Source organism: Plectropomus leopardus, chromosome 19 (genome assembly GCF_026936395.1).
Source record: "Plectropomus leopardus strain MGB_pleo_1.0 chromosome 19, ASM2693639v1, whole genome shotgun sequence".
Taxonomy (NCBI): domain Eukaryota; kingdom Metazoa; phylum Chordata; class Actinopteri; order Perciformes; family Serranidae; genus Plectropomus; species Plectropomus leopardus.
The window spans coordinates 26,412,542-26,437,144 of NC_142194.1; the positions used below are offsets into that span (position 1 = coordinate 26,412,542).

Sequence of the window (24,603 nt, forward strand, 5' to 3'; positions counted from 1 at the left end):
GCTCCACTTGCTTTCCACAGTACAACTGCCATGAAACAGCCCATAAAGTTTAACTGTAAAAGCAGATGTTAAATTTTATTCACAAATTCATATGCAGGTTTTTACAATCATTCTGAGTGTGTCAGACACAAGTTGGCTTTTCAGTTTGTGCGGCGTCCCTCCTGTGGGTCAGTGACCGCCAAGCGCTGTGTATGTTTAACAGAGTGACACCTGCAAATGTACAATCTGATGCAGAAAGCAACACAAATGAAATGTGTTTTTTTGCACTGAATCAACAAAAAAATGCTGTCAATCAACATGACTTGAAAAAAAGTAATAATTAATTATACATTAACACAGGTGTGGTGGATCCACACTGAACTGATTTCCTGTTTATGGCCACAGGCTTCAACAAAGCACTTCAGAGTCCCTGATAAGCATTAGCTGTATTTATCAATGCTGTTAGGGCCGTGGTGAAGCAGTTTACGGAGATACACTGACACAAGATGAACGTGTCTGGGTTTAAACAAAATGGTACCATACAGCTGTGGCTGTGAATGAGCTGTAACATTAAACATGAAGTGTGGTCTTAAGTTTAAAATATTTAGATTATTACAGTTGATCAAAGGTGTGGTATTGAAAAATCAATCTCATTCGATCTAATTGGATTTTTGTTATTGAAGATGGAAATCGTGTGTGTTTTTGGCTCTTATGCATTCTTGTTCATGTAGGAACAAACAGTTTTACTAACTCTTGAAGAAACAGTTCAACATTTATCGGGAAATACTTTGATTCACTTCACTGAAAGTTAGATGAGAAGATCTACACCAATTAATCTTCTTATTAGGCTTAGGCGGTATCACAGTATTACAATATACCACAGTATTTAGGAATCCCTAAGGTATGTTTTTCAATGTTACCATAAATATGAGTGCTTCTCTTTCTATTAAACTCATTGTATGTAGTGGACAGCACACACCACCAGAGTTGAGTCTTCTATCTCTACTGGTGTAAGAGGCAGCTGATCTCAAAGACACAAAAACACCTAGTGGTGGAGGGAGAAGTTACAGGACTGTAAACAGCCGATGGCCAGCAGAGAGACCGTGGGGAATAACAGCATGTTTTTTACATCTAACTTGGTGAATAAAGGATTTATTTCGACCAATCTGGAGCTGGTTGGAACAGTGGATTTACTAACTAGATTACTAGCAAGATTAACCAAGACCTTTTGGGTGAGTTTATTTTGTTGCTGTTGAGTGTTGTGATGAAGTGTTTTATGATGAGTTGAAGAGGCTCAAGACCCTCGTCAGTCTTCTGAAACCCAGAGAAAGTTGAATTCAAAAGGTGTACGTGTATTTCTCTGTTTAAAAAGGAAAATCGGTGCGAGAATATTACTTTTTTCACATTTTGTGTGTTTCTATTGTGTATTTTTTTTGTCTGAAAAGCTGAAAGTAAGTAGTGCACTCGCAGTCGGGTAGGGGGTGTTTGCACCTAACACTTATACCGTCATATACCATATACCCCCATGTAATTTTAGGAAGTTATGAAGTTATAAAATACTACATATCGACCAAGCCGACTTCTCATCTAAAAATCAAGAAATCAAGAAAACAAATACCTGTACTTCCAGATAGATGTCAAACTATTCCTTTAAGCTTTCCCGGTCAGGTAGAAAAAACACTTAACTTTCACAAGCTCTTAACAAAAAGCAGTTTGGGAAAACATATTGCACAATGTATGAAAAAAAGGAGGGATGAGGGAAACAAAAATACATGTTAATCATTTTTCCTGCTACTATTTTTCTGTACAGACCTTATGTAGTTAGAAGTTCAGTCTGGCGCATTGTGTTTATACAGTGAGTATAAGAAAATCTAGTAATACTAAGATGATGCTTCACAATGCAGGATCAGTTACCACGTTCTGATTCTGCTTTGTAAACACCTAATATGGTACATTGGTATATACACAAACACGTATGTATATATGACAACAATAGTATGTGCACACATACAGATTCTCTCCAGTCTCTCGAGGCACTCCCTATGGTTAGGTTAGGTGGTGTTAGTTGACAAGAATCTCAATATTTTCAATCTGTCTAACTATTAGAATCATCTATGTGATTAAAAATAGCCATCCTTTGTAAATTCCCCGGAAGACGTCTTAAAAAGCGGCATGTTGTCCTTTCAGAAAAATATCTTTCCCTCTTTTTTTCTAGTGTTTGGTTTCGGGAGTCAAGTCGACATCCGTGTCCCTCTGTCCGGAGACATCTTCAGGAGTCTGAGAGACAAAAGTCTGGATCCCTGTTGGTGCGTCCGTCCTTGCTGTGAGGGTTTCCCCCAAAGTCTGTGCTTATCTTACTTTGTCCTCCCTTTATCTGATGCTCTTTTACAGAGTCCGTCAAGAGGAGGAGAAGTGCAGCGTGGGACCGCCCCTCCAAAATAAAAAAAGAAGTAAAGAGAGGAAAAAAAACAGACTGTGTCATAGCAAGTCTTTAAGATCGGTCAAAGGTCATATCTTCTCATCAGTCATCTCCAGGAACTGGGCGTACACGTCTCTGGAACACTCCCCTTTCTGGTTGAACAGGAACTTGTAGTAGCTGCCGTCAGCACAAATAGCTGCAGAGTGGAGGAAGAGAAACGAGAGTGGAACACAGTCAGTCAGAAAACTCGGGCCAGACAGAGAAACCCTGTCAATTCTGTTGTTGTATCATGTAGTCAAATAAGTTAAGCCATGTTTTTGGATGACCTCAAGATGACTGTCACTAATCTACATCTTCTCTCAGTGCCTCCTCTGGAACAAACACAATGTTGGATCCTCAGCAATCAGACTACAAGTTTGGATTTGAAGGCCTCGACTGAGTAGTGACAGGTTCACTTTGCCCAAAACAGAAAACCAAAGTCTTTAGTGTCCCCCTCCTCAAAATTCAGTTCTGTCAGGCAAATCACATGAAATAGACTACAAATCAGGAATACTAAACTTGCTCTGTGTGGGCACCACTTCTGCAAAAAGACAGGAGGCCAGGGGCCAGCCGCTGCAGTCTTTTACATGGTTCCAGGATTTTAGTTCATTTTTTAGGATTTAAGGACCGTCCTACTATTACAGGACATTTCTTGGATTTTAGGGCATTAGGGGCTTAGCCGGGACCTTGGTCGAGGGGTGTGGGGATCCTCCACCTTTTTTTTAAAAAAAAACAAAAAAAACAAGCTCTATATTGATGCTGTTTTATGTACTCTGTCACCTTATATATACTAAAAGTAGAAAAACAATTTCTGGTGTAAATTCAATTTATTTGAGGAGGGGGAGCAGATTTGTCCCTCTGGGCTGTAAATTGAGTATCACTGGTGTAGATTTCATGACCTGCAGCAGTCCTGATAATCCTGACAATACAACTGACGAGTCACCTTGTGGGTCTGATCGCAAAAGCCTGTTTCCCACTGGAAAAAACCTTAACGAAACACTAACACGCACTAAAATCTGGCTTTTTGAGCAGTTACAATCGGCATTCACTCTCGAGACAAATGACTCCACAGTAGTCAAGGGTATTCATCGGCTTCAGCTCTGAAGTGCAGTGATGGAAGCATGGCACCCTGATAAACATGCTAACTTTCGCCCCTTTTCCGGCACAATCAATGATGCACCACCACAAATTCTGCCCATCTTCACTCAAGGAGCGCTTAAAGATTGCTCCTTATTAGTCAGCACTGCGTTTGAAAGAAAGGCGAAATAAGTGCATGATGTTGAAAAAGAAGTAAAAGTTGTAACATTATCACTGGCCTCCATGCTACTTTCTAGTTTTTACTTAACCTGTTTTCCGGTGCATTTGTGACACTGAATGTGACACCCCAGAAAAAAAACACAGAAAGGTGAACTCTCCACTTTCCATGTTAAAAGAAATGTCATATACATGCTAATTTGGATGGAAAAGGGTATAAGTTGAGATGAGACCGTGCTGTGTCTTGAAAAGCTGCATACTGTGACCTGAACTCACCTATGACAGCGTTGGGCTCTGTTCCAAAGGCACACACACAGGGAGAGCCTGAGGGGACCTGGAACTTGGAGAAGCTCCACTTGGAGCTGAAGTATTTGGGAAGAAAGCTGGCTGATGCCAAACTGCAGAGAGAAGGACACACAATCAATCAATCAGGACACGGGCTGGACGATGGTCAAATTCACTTTTTAATACCAACATTTAGTTTCTTGTGTTCATCTTAATCAAGCAAAAGTGCTGGATTCATTATTATGCAAAGGACAGGTTCGACAACCAAACAATCTTGCATCTCTCACCTTGACTGTTTGTTCCTTTTGGGATCCTCTGCAGCAAAGATGTGCACTGTGCCGTGGTCACTGGACACGCAGATGAGGGAAGCATCCTGGTTGAAATTAATGCTGCGCATGACAAAGCAGATGGAAATAATGAGAGCAAGCCAACTAAAAGCTTTCATGAGATCAGTCATGGGAACATGACCCATTCAGATCAAAGCAGACATTTAGCAGCCAGCTTTTCTTGACACAGTGAAACTGCTTGCTTTTATTATGAAAGTCTGAACACACTTTCTGTAAAAATTACGGAATAACTAGGGCCACTCAATACGATAATATCACAATACATAAGTCGAGATACAATATTGATGCTATTTTAAACATGGTGCATTATGTTGAGAAAATTATTAGAAGATAGTTTAAATGGGTAAAAATGTCCATTAAACAATATTTACAATTATATTATTAGAATTATTATGAACTATTTTATCTACATATATATATATATTTTTTTTTTTACTTCTTGTTCGCTTTTTACATTTCGTCTTTTTTGCTAATTTTCTTGTAACGCTGAACTAACCTAATGTGTTTTTGAAAGAAAGCAAGCCAATTTTCTCAGGTTTCAAAGGGTTAATCCACTAAAAAGTGGAGCTGATGAAAGCATATAAAACTGAATGGGTGTTTATTTAAGCAATATGTGGACCATGACATAAAGGGTAACTTCTGTAATTTTTAACATGGCCCCTGGTTTCCATTATTTTTTGTGTCTAAGTGACAATTGAGAAAAGCAGTTGAAATTGATCCAGTAACTGAGTGAGAGGGCCTGTAGCCAGCAGTGGCAAAACAGGCTGCAATGTCATCACTCCAGGCATGTTTGCACAGTCAATTTACATCCACTAAAAGTGCCTGTTTTTGCCACTGACAAGCTTAGATCGTTATTTTAGGTGGTTCCCTACACAGATATACCTTTCTGTTAAAGAGTGAAAGCCTTTTTTTTAAAAACTGCCCCAAAATTGCTATTGCCAAACCCACCAGACTCCATTTAAATACAGTCAATAACAGTCATTTTAATACAGTGAAACACACTTTATTCAAAGTCGACAGCAACAAAATAAAATTAACTAAAGCTGTCTTGGTTGGTCTTTCCACTGTTCCAACAATAAACAACTCCGGTTTAGTTGAAGAAAAAAACATAATTAATCCAATTGAACGTTACACTGTGCTGGCTCTATACATGCTAAAATTACTCTTTATTTCAACAATCTCTAGTGGGTTTATTGATGTAAATTTTGAGGCTGTTTCAGATTTAAGAAAAAGTATCTTAGTCTTTGACAAAAAGGTCAATTTCTGTCGAGATCCCTTACATAATGTTGTCAGACTCTTTTAACAACAAATCTGAGCTGGTCAGTGGCAAAAAACCCCACTTTTAGTGGACAGAAATTAATGGTGCCGGTTTCACTGCTGCCTCTCCTCTGGACAAATATGTAAAAATGTGAACAGTATTATTGCACAGTGCTTACCAATAAATGTTAGCTGCCTGAGAGCCTCGCCGTAGCTCCTGTATGAGCTGACCAGCAGATGTGTCGAAAATTCTAATAAGAGTCCCCTACGAAAACACAACATGGATTAGTCACAAGACAGCAACAAACGCAACAACTACTGAAAATTTCAATTCACTTCAGCCTGAGCTTGGCTTACTTTCTCAGACGCTGTAGCTATTCTTGTGCCCTGCAGATTGAGAGCGATGCAGCACAGAGCGCCCTCATGGGCAGGGATATCAACTGGGGGCTTCTCTGTGTTGGCCAGGTCCACTATCTGCACATGGCCCGAGTGAGTCCCAGGGAACGCCAGCAGGGAGTTGTTGCTGTTGGGACACAGCACACACAGACCTGAGGCGAGAAAGAGGGAAAGGGTTGGTTACAATGTGCACAATGACTATCTGTATTTTATTGTTTTAGTGCTTTTCTTATCATGTGTCACATTTTTACTGATTCATTAAATAAAAAGCTTTCGAAGTTTGGGGACTAGATTTGAACCACAACGACCAAAAAATAATTTTCTGCGGGTTTAAAACATGCTACACGTTTGCTGAACCTGCATAAGAGTCTGTTTGATTCAAGAAATTAAAGGGGACCTATTGTACTTTTCCTTATTTTCTGTCATATTTATAATGTTACAATGTCAGATGTTCATATTAAACACAGCCAAAGTATCAAATAATGAGGTTAATGTTTGTAAAAGTAATCCCTGTGAGCAACAACCTCTATCGGCTCGACACATTTCCCTATATGGTCATCTGCTCCAGGAACGCAACAGGCTACTGCAAGTCTTGAAATTATATACACTGCTACATGTAGCTACATGCTAAACAAGAAAATGTGTAATCATGGTTGCTGATGTTAATTTCTCCCCAGTTTCGAATCACATTCCTGCTGAAACATGTTCAGTTGCATTTGGAAAACTTCACTGGTGTTTTTCCATGGTGAAGAGTGCCGCTATTTTCCAGTACAGTCATTCCTGGGCTGCAAGTACACTGCTATGTAAGATAGATGCTAACATTAGTGAAACCTTTAATCTTAGTAGCTGGTGTTGTTAATTTCTTCCAGATTTTAACACATATTCCAGATGTAAGGATTTTGTTTCAGAAGTTTTTATTGGTTATATTTCATGGTAGAAGTGCCAATATCCTATACTCCTTTACAGTCGTTTCCCACCTCTAAGTACACTGTTACATGCAGCTACATTCTGACATCAGTGAAAAGTGTAATCTTAGTTGCAGATGTTGTTAATTACTCCCTGATTTTGGGTCATAGTCCAGCTGAAACATGTCAAGTTGTGTTTAGAAAACTTTATTGATTTTTCACTTAAGAAAGTGCCACTTTATACAGTCATTCTAGTCCCGATGATATAACCTTGGCATTATATCACACTGTTTTTATTACTTCAAGTACACCGCTACATGTAGCTACATGCTAACACGGGGGAAAATTGTCATATCAAAAGCAGACGTTTTTAACATCTCCCTGATTTCAGACCACATTCCTGCCACAATGTGTCAAGTTGTGTTTAAAAGCTTATATTGGCAATTTGTCAGGATAGAAAGTGCTGCTATTCTATGTTACAGTAATTTCCTCGCTGCATGACAGTGCAGAGAGTGCAGTTGTGGAAGACACGGAAAAGCTGACCAATCAGAGCAGACTGGGCTTTTTCGGGTAGGAGGACTTAAAGAGACAAACTTGAAAATTGAGTGTTTCAGAGAGAGGATGATTACAGGTATATTCGGGCAGACCTGACAAAAAGTAAGTGTTTTTTGAACAATAAAACATGTAAAAATGTTCTAGTAGAAACCCAAAATACAAGTATGAACCAGGAAGCATATCAGGTCCCTTTCAAGTGAGGATGTAGAGCCGAACAGGATGATTATAAACTGGCGGTGGACTGACCTTTGGGGTTATAGCAGGTCTCAAACACATGCAGCTGATGGGGGTTGTGGGTAAAGGTGAATACTTTGATCATTGAGTCCAGGACCACCACAATCCTGAGAACAAAGGAGAATCAACACACAGGCTAAAACTTGAACTAAATGACAAATAACATTTACAATACTGATCTGAAAAGTCCAATAATTAAACCAGAGGCCACTCAAATGACAGTGAACGGCAGAATCAATCCAAGAAACATAAGATACTAAGAAAAATGTTAGTATGGCTGCATTTTCACTGCATCACAGAGCATCCCCGTGTCATTACCACTGTTACGCTGAGTGATTAAGTTGAGAAAAATTTTAGGAGGAGTGATGTAAGGTTGTGCTTAAACAGGAACCTCTCATCCATTCACTAATTTATTGCACAACACTTATTTTGCAGGACTCACAAATAATTAAATAAATGTAACCAACAGAATGACAGAGGACAATCCATGGACAGACAAACCAGCTTTACAAAGTACTTTTAAAAAAAAATGTTTATACTTTTTACCTGTCACGCCGAAGCTTCACTGCTTTGACTTCTGTTGAGAACTCAATCTCAATAACTGTCTTCTTCTTCAGGTCATCCCAGATCATCACTTGAGTACAAAAAAACAAGAATAAAACATGCAAAGTGTCGTTCTGGGCATATTTAATTTATCAGAGTATCACACCGGCCAAATTATATAAGTATGATGGAAAACTAGTCACGATGATATAACCTTGAATTATGGCATTATATCACTCTGTTTTATTACTTTCTGGCACAGTGTTACAATAATTCCTGATGATATAGTATATTAAATTAACACAGCCTAGACTTGACTGCGCAGCAGAAAATACATGGACAATTACCCGATGAAAAATTAACTTAAAATTAATTTTAGTTTTTGATACTAAACTTTTGCCTCTTACGAGCTTACTGGATACTGTAGCTAGCAGATGTCAGAGCGCATATGCTAAAGAAGTGATGCAGTGTTTCAATGACACCATGAAAAACAATGACAACACGGATAACTGTTTAACTTTTAGGTTTCGTACATGTCATGCGTACTCTACACTTTACTTTTTACCTTTGTTTTGTCTTTCCTCTCCTTCTTTCTTTTGTTTTTCCTGGCCTCCCTAAATAAATTTACGCTGTTCAACTTCCAGTTCAAAGCCCGGCATGGGAACTATGAGGCATGTGCAGAACACCTAGGCTGGTTCAAGTCTGGATTAGGCGTATACATGAAAGAGTTAATCAGCCCCCATCTGGTAATCCTAGGTGTGTTAGTCCAAGTTCCACTTTCCACTTTTCCACTTTGTACGATTTCAGTTGGACTGACATGTATTTTAAAAGTCCAGTTTTAGGGGCCATTTACATGTTAACCATTCTGGCATGAAACGTTACACTTTAGTTGTAGTTTCGCGTTTCGTTCACACGAAAATGATGCTTTGCGGGCCTAATAATGCAAACTTTTAAAACGGGGTTCCAGAGTGCACTTTTTTTTGAAAATGCCACCCCTTCTGTCACTGTGTAAACTGATATGCGTGGATCCTAAGTGAACTGTGACATCATGGCTGCACCTCTTGCATGCAATGTGTGTACATGAGGATCCCTCTCACAATGCTGTCATATTTACATGATTTGTTTTTTTTTTTAAACATAGAGGAAAGGCTCGAAAAGAAGGGGCCAAAAAGAACCAGCATACTTAGACGCTGTGGAGTGGATTTTTGCAACAGTCACAAGCACTCTTGTACTGGAGGGAAAAGAATAAGTAGGAAAGAAAAGTAGAAAAAAAACACCAACACGTTTCAGTACAGCCCCGATGAACGCCACTGTGCTGAAACGCAATGTTTAGGTAAGCTGGTTTCTATCGGCACAGTTTGGTTTTTTTAAAAACATTAAACCCACAGCAGAGCACCTTGTTTTAACGCTATTAACTTGACACACTGAGCATGCCAGTCTCTATTCTTTTTTTGCAAAGGACAGGCTTCTCCATTTATATTAGGGTCGTTCTCCTCTAAACATGGCCTTTGACGCACTAACACAATATTTCAACTTTTTCTAACATGTTAATGTACTGACTTATCTTCTTGTCTTTGACTTCTGTTAATTAAGTTAAGACTTTATATGGTCTGCGGATATCCTGAAAATGAAACTATGAGTCATCATTTGTCAGCACAGAGGCCTGGCATAACTTCAATACAAGCAACACTGCTGAAATTGTTTAAAAAAAAAATCAATCAACGCTGCTAACTTTGGCAGACAAAACATACCTTTGTTAGTTGGGTACTTTGGCTTCTTTCCTCCTCCCACTAGTGCTAAATAGTTACACCTAAACAGCATCTCCACATGGCCGACCCCGCCCTCCAGGAACTCTGAAAGTCAACAACGCTGGTAGTGAACATCAGTGATAAGAATAACTTAACTATAAGAAAATAATGCAGTCACTATGATCACAACTGTAAACTCTGCTTCAAGCAACATTTGCACTATCATCACTACTGCTTATTCATCTCTAATGGCTCTGCCCTCCACAGCAGACCACAATGACAAGAAATCCCCTGCATTCCACAGTGGGACTGGCCTCCCTCAGTGAACAGCGCACATTACGCCAGCAAGAGAGAGAACTGCTATGGCCTGTAATGACTGCCATCAGAGAACTGCACATGGATTACAGAAAAAAAGACAAAAGACCACACTTGGTCCTGTGAACGAATACTTGATCAGCTCAAACCAATAAGTTAGAAAAGTAACTCTGGAGCAAGTCATGTGCTGTGTGTTGGGGGGACACTTCCTCTTATTTATGTTTAAGAAGTTTCAATTCTGTCACAATACTATCTTCCTGTCTGCAGCACAGTTGGCTGGCTATAATTCTGTGGTCGCAAGCCAAAAAGTCTACCGCATGTTTTTCCTACATGATATTTGTGTTTAAAAAATGGACTGGATTCTTAAAGTACGACCCCAGTACATCTGGTATTTAAATCATTCATAAGCACAAGAAAATCTTGAAAATCATACATTAACCCTTTGAAACTTGAGCAAATTAGTTCAGTTTCTTTCAAAAACATATGGGGAAAGCAACACTTAATGAGACATGGTTAAAAAAAAGAGCAAAAGGAAATAGTAAAAAATGTTACAAGTAAATTACCTTAAAGTAAGCACAAAAAAAGAGTTAAAAATGACCAGAAAATGACCTTGAAAAAGTACTGAAAAAGTGTTCTGTGTATATATTAATATATATTTTTTTCTGTAACATACTTTTTTAATATAAACATAATATTAATTTAAATATAGTTTCTGGACATTTTCCCCAATTGTTTGGATGATCATTTTCTGAATAATATTTTCTAATAATCCTCTCCTACTTTTTAAAACAATTTTTTAGGCAAAATTTATTGCATTTTTGGTTCTTACAAAGTTGGTCATTTCCTTTTTGCTTATCAAAACAAGCTAACTTAATCAGTTTCAAAGGGTCACGTTGCTTGTGAAAGGCGTCTGAATGCAGCACAAGAAAAACTGTTGTCACTCCAAGTTTCAATGGGTTAAAAAATACTGATTTGATCCATTATTTAGTTTTCAAATGTCCATGTTTCCACTGTTCTCCTTTCTCAAATGCCCCAAAAGCATGCTGCTTTTCTGTTTTATGTCACTGTGACCTAATTATCTTTGCTTTTTAGATTGTTGGTCAGATAAAATAAGACATGGCGCCGCACTGGGCGCTGGGATATTACAACTGGCATTATTCATTATATTACAGCATTTCATAGACTGAACTGTATTCAATTAATCAAGAAAACAATGGACATATCATGGGTTAAAAAAAAAAAACAATTGTTGGTTGCAGCCCTAGTTTATAAGTAAATGGTGCATTTGAAAATTGTTTCTCTATTTTTTGGCCATAGCCCAGCCTGATAGAGGGCTACACATGTCCTGACAGAAACCAGGCAACATGCAGATAACCAATATTTGTATTTTGTACATGTTCTGCCTTCTAAGAGGCAATGCTATTGTTAAAAACTGAACTGGTTGTAAGAGGGCTACCTTTGTAGTCACAGAACTGGGGTTATATCCAGATTTCTTCAATTGGTTGCTTAATTCTGCAAGTCTACAACGCCAGTTAACAATTAAGTGATGCAACATCTTAAATTACTTACAGGTGCAATATAAAATTATTCAAAATTCACCAACATTGTTAGTCCCCTGGAAGTGAATCCTTAATCCAATGGTCTACCCGTTGGAACATGAGCAAACTGACTTGATTTCTTTCAAAAACATGGGAGGCAATGAGCAATGAAAGAAGATCTGCCCCCAACTTAGCAAGAAATTAGTAAAAAGTACAGGAAAATGATCTGAAATAAGTTTTTTAAAAAATGAAAAAAGAACGCTACGGGTTTGCTGAAGGTTCAAATGTTGAAATAGTGGTGAAAGGTGTCTAAAACTAACCCCCAAATATTGACGTCGCTCCAGGTTCAAAGGCTTTATTGATAATCAATTTACAGAGATGTAACCAACAAATCAAGCCAATTCATACACTATAACTTGCCAAAAGTTTACCTTTTGAATAATAATCATGCTCTAATTACTGAGATGTTGCAGCTTGGCAACACTGCTGAGGGAACTTGATACACACTAACAAAACCACATGAAAAATGATTTTCCACTTATTATAAACATTTATTTACTAGAGGTGTTACCTTGTTTCTCCTTCTCCTTAAGAGGATCTGTGTTGTACACACGAAATCCATTCTCCATTCCACAGGCAAAGCATCCTGGAGAGACAGACAGAGATCAGCTATCTGTGTATTGATCACTAAGTGGAGCATAACATTTAACAGCATCAGTTGTCATATCAGGCAATGGAATCACCTCAGACTTAACAGAAATGACAACACACAATATGAAGATAGTACTGCATTGATAGAAACGCAGCCTTTAACATATGACACAGAGCTGAAACAGAGCATGGAACAAATAATTAACCTGTGCTGGAATTCAGGTGAAACTGGCACACTGCATGTTGACATTATCTGTGTGTCACAGCAAGTTCTTCAAGAGATCATATGAGGTCTTTGATCGCTTAACCTTTGAAACATTTCCCCACTGTCATCTCTGAGAAAGCTAGCTGACACCGGTTATTTCATTAAAATAATGTAAAGATAGATTAATTACGAAGAAAACTTTACGGCCTGTGTAAATGTGTGTGGGTGTGGAGCGATGAACATTTAACGGTGCTCAGTTTTACTATGTATTATATGATAACTATCTTTACTTCTGAAACCTGACAACTTAATAAAAGATTTAAGAGTAGTGAAAGAAACATCGGCCCATTTACGAGGTAACAGCTGTCAAACTCAGAGTGCCAAGCTGTTAAATTACCTAGCTAGCTAATGCTAGCCGTTGTGCTAACCTAGGCACCGCTCATATAATGGTCGATGGGAATTCGGCTAACAGAAACGTTAGCTTTTAACCGACATTACCAAGTGTCTATAAACTGTTCTTCTTTAAGTACTAAAACTTTGACCGCCAGTTTATGTCTAGTTTAACACGCTTTGTCACGCTGACCAAACATTAGCTGACTTTTGTGTTGGCTAAAAACAAAAAAAGCTACGTTAGCTGACTAGCTGACGTAGTTGGCCAGCTAAAGCTAACATTAAATTAACGTTCAGTTTAACGTTTAAGTTACTATTTCTCAAGTGACTGACACGCAGCAGCATCATCGCTTGACTATTACAAGCACATGACACCTCAAATTGTTGTTAGATACTGATATGCTTAATTTATGTTCTTTAAAGATATCGGTTTAGCAACGTTAGCTTAGCATCCACGACGCTGCCAATTTCCACCTGAAAAAAAAAAACAAAACACGACAGCTCCGCTTCTTACCATGATCCTGGTTAAATCCAGCATAAAGGAGCCCATTCCCGTGAGGATTAGATGGTAGTAAATTCATTATTTTAACGGAACAACCCAAAGTCAGATAACGTTAACAAGTTAATCCAACAGCTGATGCCCGAAGAGCTAACCGGCTACCATTCCTCTGGAGTCTGCTGTTGGGCAGGGGGTAGGAAAACAACTGAGGCTGGTTCCTGCTTGGAAAGAGCTGACACCAGTCAACACGACGGGGAGTTGTCAGGGAACTTCGTTAACATATTTGCGCAAATATTGAAAGCTGAATTATGTAATTGTGATCTTCATTAATGGTTTATTACCAAAAGTAAAAGTATCTCAATGCTCGTGCGACAATCGATGATCAAAGACGGGTTTTAATCAGTGAACTACCACTTCAGTTGGCGTTATCGAGGATTTGATTTCCTGTGAATCATAGTTTGTCGTCATGTAAATACAGAGATTTGGTGAGTGTAACTTTATTGTTACCGTGTATTAGATTTGCCAGCGTTTAAAATAGATTTAAGTAGAAAATATTTATAGAGTGTTTGGAGGTTAGTGACGTGGCATGTCACCACGATTAAAGCAAACACGAAATCGATGTAGCTAGTTTCAGCTAACAATATAAATCATAAATCACTATGTCGAAATAGTTATGTACTTATTGTAACATTTACAGTTAGTGGAATACATAGCCCCAGTGGCCTAATGGATAAGGCACTGGCCTCCTAAGCCAGGGATTGTGGGTTCGAGTCCCATCTGGGGTGAAACGTTTTTGCGGTTCTACTGTTGTAAATTTGACTTTTCAGTTATACAATACTGCGGAACGTCCTCACATAAGTCGTGATAACGTGAGATATAAAGTGATCACTGTTATTAATATTTACTAGTTTTCCTACGAGCAGTTAGAAACTGCAAAGGGGACCTAGTGTTACATGGCCATTTAGGCTATTCATTATTTCTCACTAATTTAGTAATATGCCTTTGTTCGGTGCTGCAATGACACTGTACTTCCCCAAGTATTAGAAAGAAAATTAAACCATTGTAGGTATGTAATGCTTTGGTTCATTAACCCTTTGAAACTTGAGCAAACTGGCTTGATTTCTGTCACAAATATGGGAAGAGGGCAATGTAAATAAGAAAACACACACACAAAAAAAAAAAAAAAATAGCAAGAAATTAGTGAAAAGTACAAGAAAATTATCTGATTTTTTTAAAAAAAAATAAAGAATAAAGTTAGTATCAAGAATATTACCAAAAGAGGGAAAGAGAAATACAATTACCCGAAATAAATGCTTTAAAATGATAATACTTCTATAAATAATGTTAAATGAATAATTATGATAATCAGAAATATATTTTCTGGATATGTTCTTTTTACTTTAAAAAAGTAATTTTCTAAATATACAATTTTTTTGTAATATGCAGGACATTTCCTCCCAAAGTGCTCGTTGCCTTTTCTTTTTTTTCCAGTTTTCAAAAGAAAATCAAACCATTGTAGGTATATGACACTGTGGTTTATAATCCCTTTGAAACATGAGCAAATTGGCTTGATTTCTGTCAAAAACATGGGAAAAGGGCAATGAAACACAAAATAAATGACTAAAATTTGGCAAGAAATACATTAGTAAAAAGTACAATATTACCAAAAAAGGGAAAGTTAAAAAAAGACAATGACCTGAAACAAGTGCTTAAAAATTATAACTCTATAAATAACTTAATATATAATTGCAGTAGTTAGAAATATAGTTTTTCCATAACTTAATCTTTTAAACCCACTCATTTCTTGCAATTTGTGGAACATTTCTTACCCCTGGCACTAATTTGCTCAGAGTTCAAGGTCTAAATACTTGTAAAAGGCATCTAAAAGCAGCACAAGAAAAGTGATGTCACTCCAAGTTTCAAAGGGCTACATTTTTATGCAAAGTTCACCTTTTGTCCTTCATGTTAATCATTATTTATTTAGTAGTTACCATATTCTTCAGGAACATCTTTTTAATGCCCCTTCCCCGTATTAAATCCAGCCCAAATTTTTACCAAGAAACAACATGCAAGCAACTCAAAAGCTCAAAATCATTTTTGAGTAGCTAATTTTTCTGAGTAAATCAAATGACACTTGAAATGAAATGTTCAATTTATTCAAGAAGAAATCAATTCCCAAAGGAATCAATGATTATATCATTTATACATACAAATCTTATGTAGAACTACAGCAAACATTTCTGTAAAAAATACAAAGTTACATTTTCATAATGCACTATACAATTACACAGTTTCCAATGATCCAAGCTGTAACAGCCACAGGAACAGACATGTGGCTGATATTTGACGGAAAACCTCCTTCAACTGGAAAACATGGTTTTTAATTCCCCATCTCAGTCCGCACTGCTAAAGTGTCATTGAGCAAAGCCAATTCCTAAACAGTTCCTTAAGTTGTGGTCTGCATCTGATGCCAACCTCTGACCTCTTTCAATAGGGGAACAGTGAACAGAACATCCCTATGTAAATTACTGTTAACATTAACTACGCATGAACAAGTCTCCTGTGTCTTTTTAAGCCGTGCAAGCTTGAAAAGCCTTTGCTACAAACATTACAGACATACGGTCTCTCTCCTGTGTGGGTTCGCATGTGCAAGGTCAGAAAGCAGGACTGCACAAAACCTTTTTCACAGATGTTGCACTTAAATGGTCGCTCCCCGGTGTGGTATCTCCTGTGTATCTTTAACTCTGCGGCCGACCTGAAAGACTTATCGCAGTCGTCGCACTTGAAAGGCCTCTCTCCTGTGTGAATCAAAGTGTGCCTCACCAAAGCGTCCTTGCCAAAGAATCCCTTCCCACAGTGCTCGCACGGGAACCGCAGCCCTTTGTGATGGAAGTTGTCGTGCTTCAGAAGGCATCTTCGAGAAGTGAAGGTCTTCCCGCACTGACTGCAAGTGAAGATTGGAGAGGGTTTCTCAGTCAGAGGTTCGCCGGAGTGATGCACGCGCTCCACGTGTCTCGTCAATGTCACGCCGTGCCTGAACTTCTTGCCGCACTCCCAGCACAGGAATGGATACGCTTTCGTGTGCTTTTTCTGGTGCTCCACGAGGTCGGAGTATGATCGGAATCTTTTGGTGCAGTGAGGGCACTGGAACGGTTGGTAGCCGGTGTGTTTCCACTCGTGTCTGATGAAACGCTTCAAACTGGCGAAGGTCATCTGACAGTGGGTACAGGTAAAAGGCTCGGTGGGATTGTGGACGTCGATGTAGTGCTTATGAAGGGCCTTGAAAACGGGGAAATTCTCCTCACACTGGTTGCACTGAAACGGAGTGTGGGATTCTTTGTGCATCGCCAACGCCTCAGAGTCGCGTACCAGTTTCATGCACACCTCGCAGTAGAGTGGGTTGTGCGTTTGTTTGTGGGAATCCAACGTTGATTTGTACTTGAACGCCTTGTCGCATTCGCTGCACCTGAAACAGTGCTTAACATCCTCGGGCTGCTCAGGATCCACCTGTTGCTCCGTGTAGCAAATGTTTCTTAAATGGAACCTAAAAGTTTGTTTGCACTTGAACTCGGCGCTGCAGTGTGGACAGTAGAACGGACCTTCTATCACGCTCTTGTCGGGGCTTTTCTCTTCTGATTCTTTAGATTCAGGGTCCTGGGTTGCGCTGTCTGTTGGCTGCTTTTCACCAGTCGCCTCAGAATGAACCCCACTGGATGACTGTTCGCCCTCATCTGCTGCTTGCTCCTTTGCTTTCCTGCCCGGTTTTCCTTTCGTCTGGTTCGGACACCTATGTTGCTGCAGGTAACGCATGCTCTTATAAAACCTTTTACACATGGGACAAGAAAATGGCTGCTCCTCTGAGTGTCGACTCATGTGACGCTCCAAGAACTTGGCTTGAGTCACCACCTTGCCGCACACTTTGCACGTTCTATCGTCTAGGTCGTTGCTTTTGGTTGAATCTTGGGTTTTGGTAAACTTTTTGGGGTTACTGTTAGTTGTAGTGCTTCCCTGTGTCTTTCCTGGTTTCCTCCACTGCGACAGGTACCGCTTCATCTTGAGTCCACGGTTCTTTCGCACCGGCCTTTCCCACAAGACATCGTAATCTGGATCTTGATCTGCTCTTGTTCTGCTCGGCAGTTCAAAATCTTCATCGTCAGGACGTTTCTTCTTCCTCCCGCGCCTGTTCGGCTTCTTCTCCACGCCGTCGAGCACCGTCACCTGGCCATCTTCCCCGATTATCAGTGTTTCCGACTGGTGGTCAGGGTGTTCCTCTGCCATTTCGCCGTCGCTGACCTCAGTGCCTTCGGCGGGATCTGTAACCACCACAGTGTCGACTTCTGCTTTCACTTCGCTGCCGATCCCAAACCACTGGCTCTGCACGCACTCCTCGGAGTTCCCACCTCCCTCCACGTACATCTCTTTGTTCTCTGATTCCACCTCCATCTCTGTGCACACTGTGTACATGAGTCCGCTCTCCGTTTCTGTTTGGTCATTGACGATCACAACTCTCTCCACTGGGGGGAGACAAAGGGCTGACAGGATGCCACTCTCAACAACGTAAGAATCTGAAAAGCAGAGATTACAGGAAATGTTAACATGACTCATCCTCAGATTAAAAAGGCGCTCTATAACATGTTCAGAAGTATTCCAGTCAGTAAAATCATATTAGTAGAGATGACAATCTCGACACCGAAGTTTGAGCCGTTTTGAAATGTTTCGTCACTTCCAGCTTCGGCACGTAGCTTGAGACGGGTCTCAAAACGTCATGTGATCGGTACCAATCCCGGACAGATTAAGTCTCCATTAATGAATGAAACCATTAAGATGTTCTACAAACTAACTGTAGCATAGCATAAGACCAATGTCATTAGGTAACATAGCTAATAATGATATGAAATAGTTACCATATCCTACAAGAACTATATCAACAGCAGTTTGATTTGATTGCATGACACCTATTGAGGTAGGCTTTTGGGCTGGGGAAAAGGGAGCTTACAACAAAAACAATGATAAATGGATGCAGTGCAAGCTTCTACTAGTAGATGCCAATGTAGAGCAAACAGGTTTCAAAACGCTTCAAAGCAATGGTTGAAAAGTACTGAAATGTTTCAAAGTTTCGAATTTGCCATCTCTTAGTCAACAAGAAATTTCTTAAACCCAGAAATGTTTTTTTTCTTCTATTAACTTTATTGTTTGACATGTCATCTACAGGCCTTGTGTATGAAAGTCTCATTTTGGGCAATTTGCGTAATAAGCATAATGACCTAATTATTAAAAAAAAAAAGAAAAAAGAAAAAAATAGAAATAGCTATATCAACGCTTTTGATTTACTTAGAAAGTTTATCTCCGGGTCTAAATCTACAAGATCAAGAAATCCATTTTCCTCATCACCATAAGTGGCATAAAATATGTAAAACACAGGCCAAAATCAGGAAATAGCTCTATTTTGGCTTTTAGTCAAAATATAAGGGAGTTAATATTTGTTTTCATGTCCAGAAATCCTTTTTGCCTGAACTAAATTATACAATGTTTCCTCATTAGACCAAATAGTGACATGAACATTTAGTCTCATGTCGCTGCTCCATCTTTCTTGTCACGGTCTCTCCGAGTACTGTTACACACCTACAAATGATGCTAGCATTTAAAGGTTGCATGACTGAGTTATGGCAAAATATGGATTTCTAAACATGACATTTAAACTCTAAGATTGCCTTTCTAAGTTCACTGAAAGCCAAATTATAACTATTTCCTGATGTTGACTTATGTTCTTTAGATGTTTATGTTAAGTATGTTAATGAGGAAGGGCTGCATAACTGCATCATGGTAACAGGTAGATTTCTGGACATCACAAACATCAACTTATACACTTAGTTAATCTGAAGCATTGTTATAGCAATTTCTGTTTTTTTTGTAATTAAACAGGGTATTATGCTAATTACTCAAATTGCCCAACATGCAACTCTTGGCAACCAAGTTGAATTTCATCCACTAGGCCCGTACCTGACATTTCAATCATAAAACTTCACAGGAAACAACATTTCTGGGTTTAGTGTAGGCCATACAGGGGTTTCCTGTAGGGTGAAGCATTATTGCTGAATGATGAAGAGTTAGTGTTGGTTATGTAAGTGTGCAACAGTGTTTTATTTCTGGTTTCTGAGAACCTCACCGATGTCCTCTAACTGCCCAAGATCTTTCTGAGTGTCCAGCAAGGTTCTGAGCTCCTGAGGTTGAGCAAAAATCTCCATGCATTCATTGAGAATACACGAGGAGTCACTGAGCAGAGATGCAATCTGGCAAAGACAAAATGAAAACAAATGTGAGGCAACAGCACTGCAGTCTCCAAATGTAAGGGTAGATAAAAACAGACGTGGACTTTGACCGTCAGTGTTTGTGACAATCGGATACAAAATCAGAAGCACCATACCTAACTGGCCAGCTCTTCTAAAGCACACTTCCCTCTTCAGAAAAGGTATATAAGCACTGATATTGAGGTGAACTGAACTGATATTGAAGTGTACCTGTTGGAGAGTTTGGGTGGGAAGAAGCTTTTCAAGTCTGGACAGAAACAGCCACATCAGTGTCTGGATTGCTTTGTCATATGTAGGGCCAAAGTCTCCTGGGAAAACATCCTGAAACACACAGGAATTCATAAATGTCAAATATCTCAGCTGTCCATACAAACCGTAACTTGTAAAATATGGGGTGAGTACATAATAAAATAAAGATTTCCTTGTCAAATACAAACCCCATTAATTACTTAAACACAATTTATACAAATACAGGGCTCCTACAGCTTAAGGCAGGCTAGATTTAAGACTTTTTAAGGCTTTTTAAAAAAAATGGAATTTATGCCCAATTTTATGAAAACCAAAACTGAAGAAAAAGAAAACATGAACCAGTCATTTGGGTAAAGACTTTTGCCCAAATATATATTATAACATAAAATCAGGCTTTTTTTGTGATGTTGGTGTAAGGCTAATTTGTTGGATTGTATATATTTAATAATAATAATTTTAATAAAAGATGTTATCCGTTTTTTGGAAATTTTATAATGCCACATGAGGAAAAAAGATTTACAAAATCCCACCTCCTATATCTTAGCTTTTTTAAAACTCTTAAAAAATGATTTAAGACATTTTATTATCAAATAAGGCCTCATTTTTAGATTAATACACTGCCTGGAAGGATTTAAATGATTTGCAGGAACCCTGAACTAAAACACACCTGGAAGAAGTTTCTTCTTTCCTCGGGATCTCTGAGTAGATTTTGGACAAGGCCCATGAAATGCGAGTCAGCTTGCTGTTCTGAATTTTGAGCCTACAGTAAAAGATGACACCACACACCCAGCATACACTTTAGTACAACAGGGCATTACTGCAAAAACAACAGTGATACAAACAAATGGAACCACAAGAAAGCGACTCTGGATATTTCATGTTTAGGTTTAGACCCACCTCCACGCTCCACAGAGATTTGAGATTCTGCATTCTGTCGAGATGTGGCTGAATAATCTCTGGATCAGCGGTCTCCTCAGAGCGACACAGCTCCAGGATCAGCTATAATCACAGGACAGCAGTGATAATAATGAGTGATTCTGAGGAAAAATTCACATCCGCTTTTGTTAGTCTATGTACATGCCTACTGTGTTTTTTGTATGCCAACATTTCCAAATATAGAAAAGAAGAAAAAAAGCCCTGTCACTGATTGTTGTTTTGTACTTTCTTCTCCTTTTTTTTTAAAGTATCACTTCAAGCACCATGTTGATGCAGTTGCTGTTTTACAAGTATCATTTAGCACCTGTATTGAAAAAAAAGAAAAGAGGATACTCAACCCTTATACATTACACTGAAATAGCAATATTAGTCTGTAGTAAAGCATGTACAGAAAACTGCAAATGTTTTCTCTGAAGGCTTATACACACTGAAGCAATCATAGCCCCAGTGAAAAGTATTGGGCCTTAAATCCACCATGTTGCCTGTTAGATTACTACATACATATATGTATTAGCACTAATTTTATTTTTAATTGTGTACATTGTCAGCCACAAACCCACTGCCTGTCACAAGATGGGTCTAATAAAATCACTGTCAATTTAAGGCTGCTAGTGATGCAGACTGCTGCATCACTGAGATCAAAATGTGTTGAGTCAGAGCACTACAATCTAATCTGAAAAAAGGGTCACTAAAGCTGACGCACATCATCGCTCATGCAGAAACAATAATTACAAAACAATAATCAAGCTTTTGCCATAGTGCTTACAATGAAACTTACTATAAAATAAAGACGCCATCACTGCTAACTGCTGCAGCCATGCCCTATTATCCCCATAAAAACCAACTAATATCTTATTTGGTCCATTTTTCTGAGGTTCTGAATAAACAAAAACTTTAACTCTTGCTCACCCGTGCTCTGAGACCCAAAATGAGTTCAGCCCTCTGCCTCTGGGAGAGAAGTTGCGGAACCATCTCCGTAACCATGAAGACAAACTCCTCCAGCAGCCCATAATCCGCCACAATTTTCTGCTCAACCGTCTGCCAGATGGCTGCTGAGACCAGCCGGATCGGTGGGATTAAGAGGCGCAATGCAGAGAGGGAAATGGGGGAACCTGCAAACAGGGAGACACATTTTTAAAAATGTCTAAAAGATGACACAGGAAGACTATTTCAACATATCGAGACTCAAATTGAGAATACACTAATTTTGACAAGTTGTATGGGTTTCTCATGTCATGTGGACAGAACTGTTGCTATATTTACAAATGTAATAAATCAATGCTGAAAGCACCACAAACAGAATTCCCTTCATATCCATTTTATTGGGTTGGGAATATCTCACACTCAAGGCAAATCAACCCCATCTATGTGCATGATAGATGGATAGATGGACAGATACTGAGTCAGGAAAGTCCTTTTTTCTTGTTTGATTTAATATTGTTGCATAGGTAGTCTGGCCTATTTCTGAACTGTCTAACATTTTCAGGGCGTTCACCTCAAAACCCTGATGATCAATGTTAGCTCAGTGACATAACAGAATTACACAGAGTCAGTTTACCCAGAGTGCACACCAGTTAATATATATTAATGCACACATCTTGGTTAATTAGGCATTTGACACCTGCATTGACATTTGTTTTCTTGTGCAGCATCCAGGTGCATTTAAAAAGCATTTAGAATAGAATTGTTTAACATTTTTTATTTATTATTAATAACTAAATAAAAACTAAGGGATAATAAATAAAAATAAATATAAGTGAAGTAAATATTTTAAAATTATTAACAAAGAAATAAATAATAGAGAATAACATAAGCATGAGAATTATTAGAACATTACTAATAAATAAATAAATGAAAAAACAAATTCAGTTGGGAATAATATTAAGGGAACTGCATTTATACTTTTTAAACTATGTATAACATGTATGCACTATTTTAACACTGTCAGTACACGTCCTTGTTTGTTTTTAATATTTAACTTTTCTTTTTTCTTATATTCGATATTTTATTGAGACTTTTACTAATTTCTAGCTACGTTTAGGGAGTGATTTCTTGTATGTTTGCTCATTGTCTTCTAATGTTTTTAGCAGAAATCAGGACAATTTGCTCAGGTTTCAAAGGTTTTAATTTAATTATTAAGTCCACATGTAATTGTGTTTCATTCCTGATCCCGATACACGTGACCCCTATACGTTGCACTAATGATAAATCAAATCTATGGGCTCGGGTAATGTTTAAGTCTCGATATTGCTTTAGAAATTCAAAACATTTGGATGCTAAGCTCCCACAATGACGTTACCGTTATATGACGATATGCAAATTCTTCATAATAATTGGCACACATACATTGATATTACATTTGCAACAACCCATCATGCATTCAGTATATATTTAATGGTTGTCAGTGAATTGGACATCAGCGGATAGATGTAAGAGCGAGTCTCCTGCAGCTGGTTTAGCTAGCGATAGCAAAGCTAGCACAACATACTAAATGCTAACTTTAGCACGTATCCTGAAACTGCCACTGAATGTAGCGCCGTTAACATAGTTACACGTTTCCTCTGTGGGCTGGGCACGGGTACACAGGTGGCAGTCTACATTCAGTCTTAATACGTTAAGTAAGGAGTTTTCTTCCCTAAAAAGTTGCTATTTTCAGAGAAAATTAGCAATGCTATTCCCGCGCGCGGGCTGCGTTGCGGCCTAAGCCAAACAACTGTGACTGTGACTGTGTGCACTCACCAGGTAACTCAGAAACACCTCCGTCCATCCTGAGGATTCACTGCACCCACATTACAGACAGAGAGAGTACTGCCCTTGGTTTGGCAGAGGCCAAACTGAACGTTTTCACGGTGGCTACACTCTGGAGACTGAAGTCAGGCAGGCGATCTTTGTGCGTCAACGACTGTCTAGCGTCCCCCCCCCGGAACAACAATCCGACTAGAAGCAGAAACGTCTGGTGAGTTCCGCATCTTCCTTTTTAGTGTTCCTATCTCTCTCACCCTGTCAAATAATGTATAGCTGCAATGTTTAACTCTTTGAAACCTGAGCAAATCGCCTTGATTTCTTTTGAAAAACACCGGAAGAAGGCAATAAGCAACGGCAGGAGAAATTAGCAAGAAAATCGTAAAGAAACCGAATTATTTTACAGTTACCTGAAAATTAGTAAACAAAAAAGTTAAAAAAGAAAAAAGAAAAAACAAAAGAAAAGGTGGCTGAAAATGGGACAAATTCTGGGACATAATTGTTATTATGCAATTATGAAAATTATTAAAATAGTTTTTCCCTCAGCTTTAAAAAAAAATCCTCCCCCTAGCTTTTCAAAAAAATATTTTCTAAATCTACCAATTTTGCAACTTGTGGATTATTTCTAATCAAGTCCGATTGTTTCTTCCATGTTTTTGGAAGAAATTAAAAACCTGAGCAAATTGGCTCCATTTCTTTTAAAAACATTGAAAGATGGCAATGAATAAAAAGTAAAAGATAATTACCTGAAAATTAAGCAAACAAGGAAATGACCTGGAAAAAAAGTGCAAACTAATTTTAAAAATGTT

The 24,603-nt window shown here is 38.6% G+C and overlaps 2 protein-coding genes and 1 non-coding gene across 3 annotated transcripts; 1 reads left to right on the forward strand and 2 right to left on the reverse strand.

The window, feature by feature from the left end:
- Positions 1-48: 48 nt before the first annotated feature.
- On the reverse strand, positions 49-13,806 carry wdr45b (WD repeat domain 45B). Its single transcript, XM_042508018.2, has 10 exons — positions 13,575-13,806; positions 12,386-12,460; positions 9,965-10,066; positions 8,217-8,304; positions 7,683-7,777; positions 5,938-6,128; positions 5,760-5,845; positions 4,264-4,365; positions 3,968-4,089; positions 49-2,594 (listed from the first exon to the last, which is right to left on the reverse strand). Exons 1-10 carry the CDS (start codon positions 13,639-13,641, stop codon positions 2,488-2,490), a joined length of 1,035 nt encoding a protein of 344 aa, XP_042363952.1. The 5' UTR covers positions 13,642-13,806; the 3' UTR covers positions 49-2,487.
- A 465-nt stretch (positions 13,807-14,271) lies between these two features.
- trnar-ccu (transfer RNA arginine (anticodon CCU)) lies at positions 14,272-14,344 on the forward strand. Its single transcript has one exon. It is a non-coding gene; the product is annotated as a tRNA-Arg (tRNA).
- Positions 14,345-15,693: 1,349 nt separating this feature from the next.
- Positions 15,694-23,998, reverse strand: LOC121959279 (uncharacterized). Its single transcript, XM_042508522.2, has 7 exons — positions 23,792-23,998; positions 21,962-22,164; positions 21,014-21,115; positions 20,784-20,876; positions 20,078-20,188; positions 19,726-19,849; positions 15,694-18,124 (listed from the first exon to the last, which is right to left on the reverse strand). Exons 1-7 carry the CDS (start codon positions 23,817-23,819, stop codon positions 16,101-16,103), a joined length of 2,685 nt encoding a protein of 894 aa, XP_042364456.2. The 5' UTR covers positions 23,820-23,998; the 3' UTR covers positions 15,694-16,100.
- Positions 23,999-24,603: the final 605 nt, after the last annotated feature.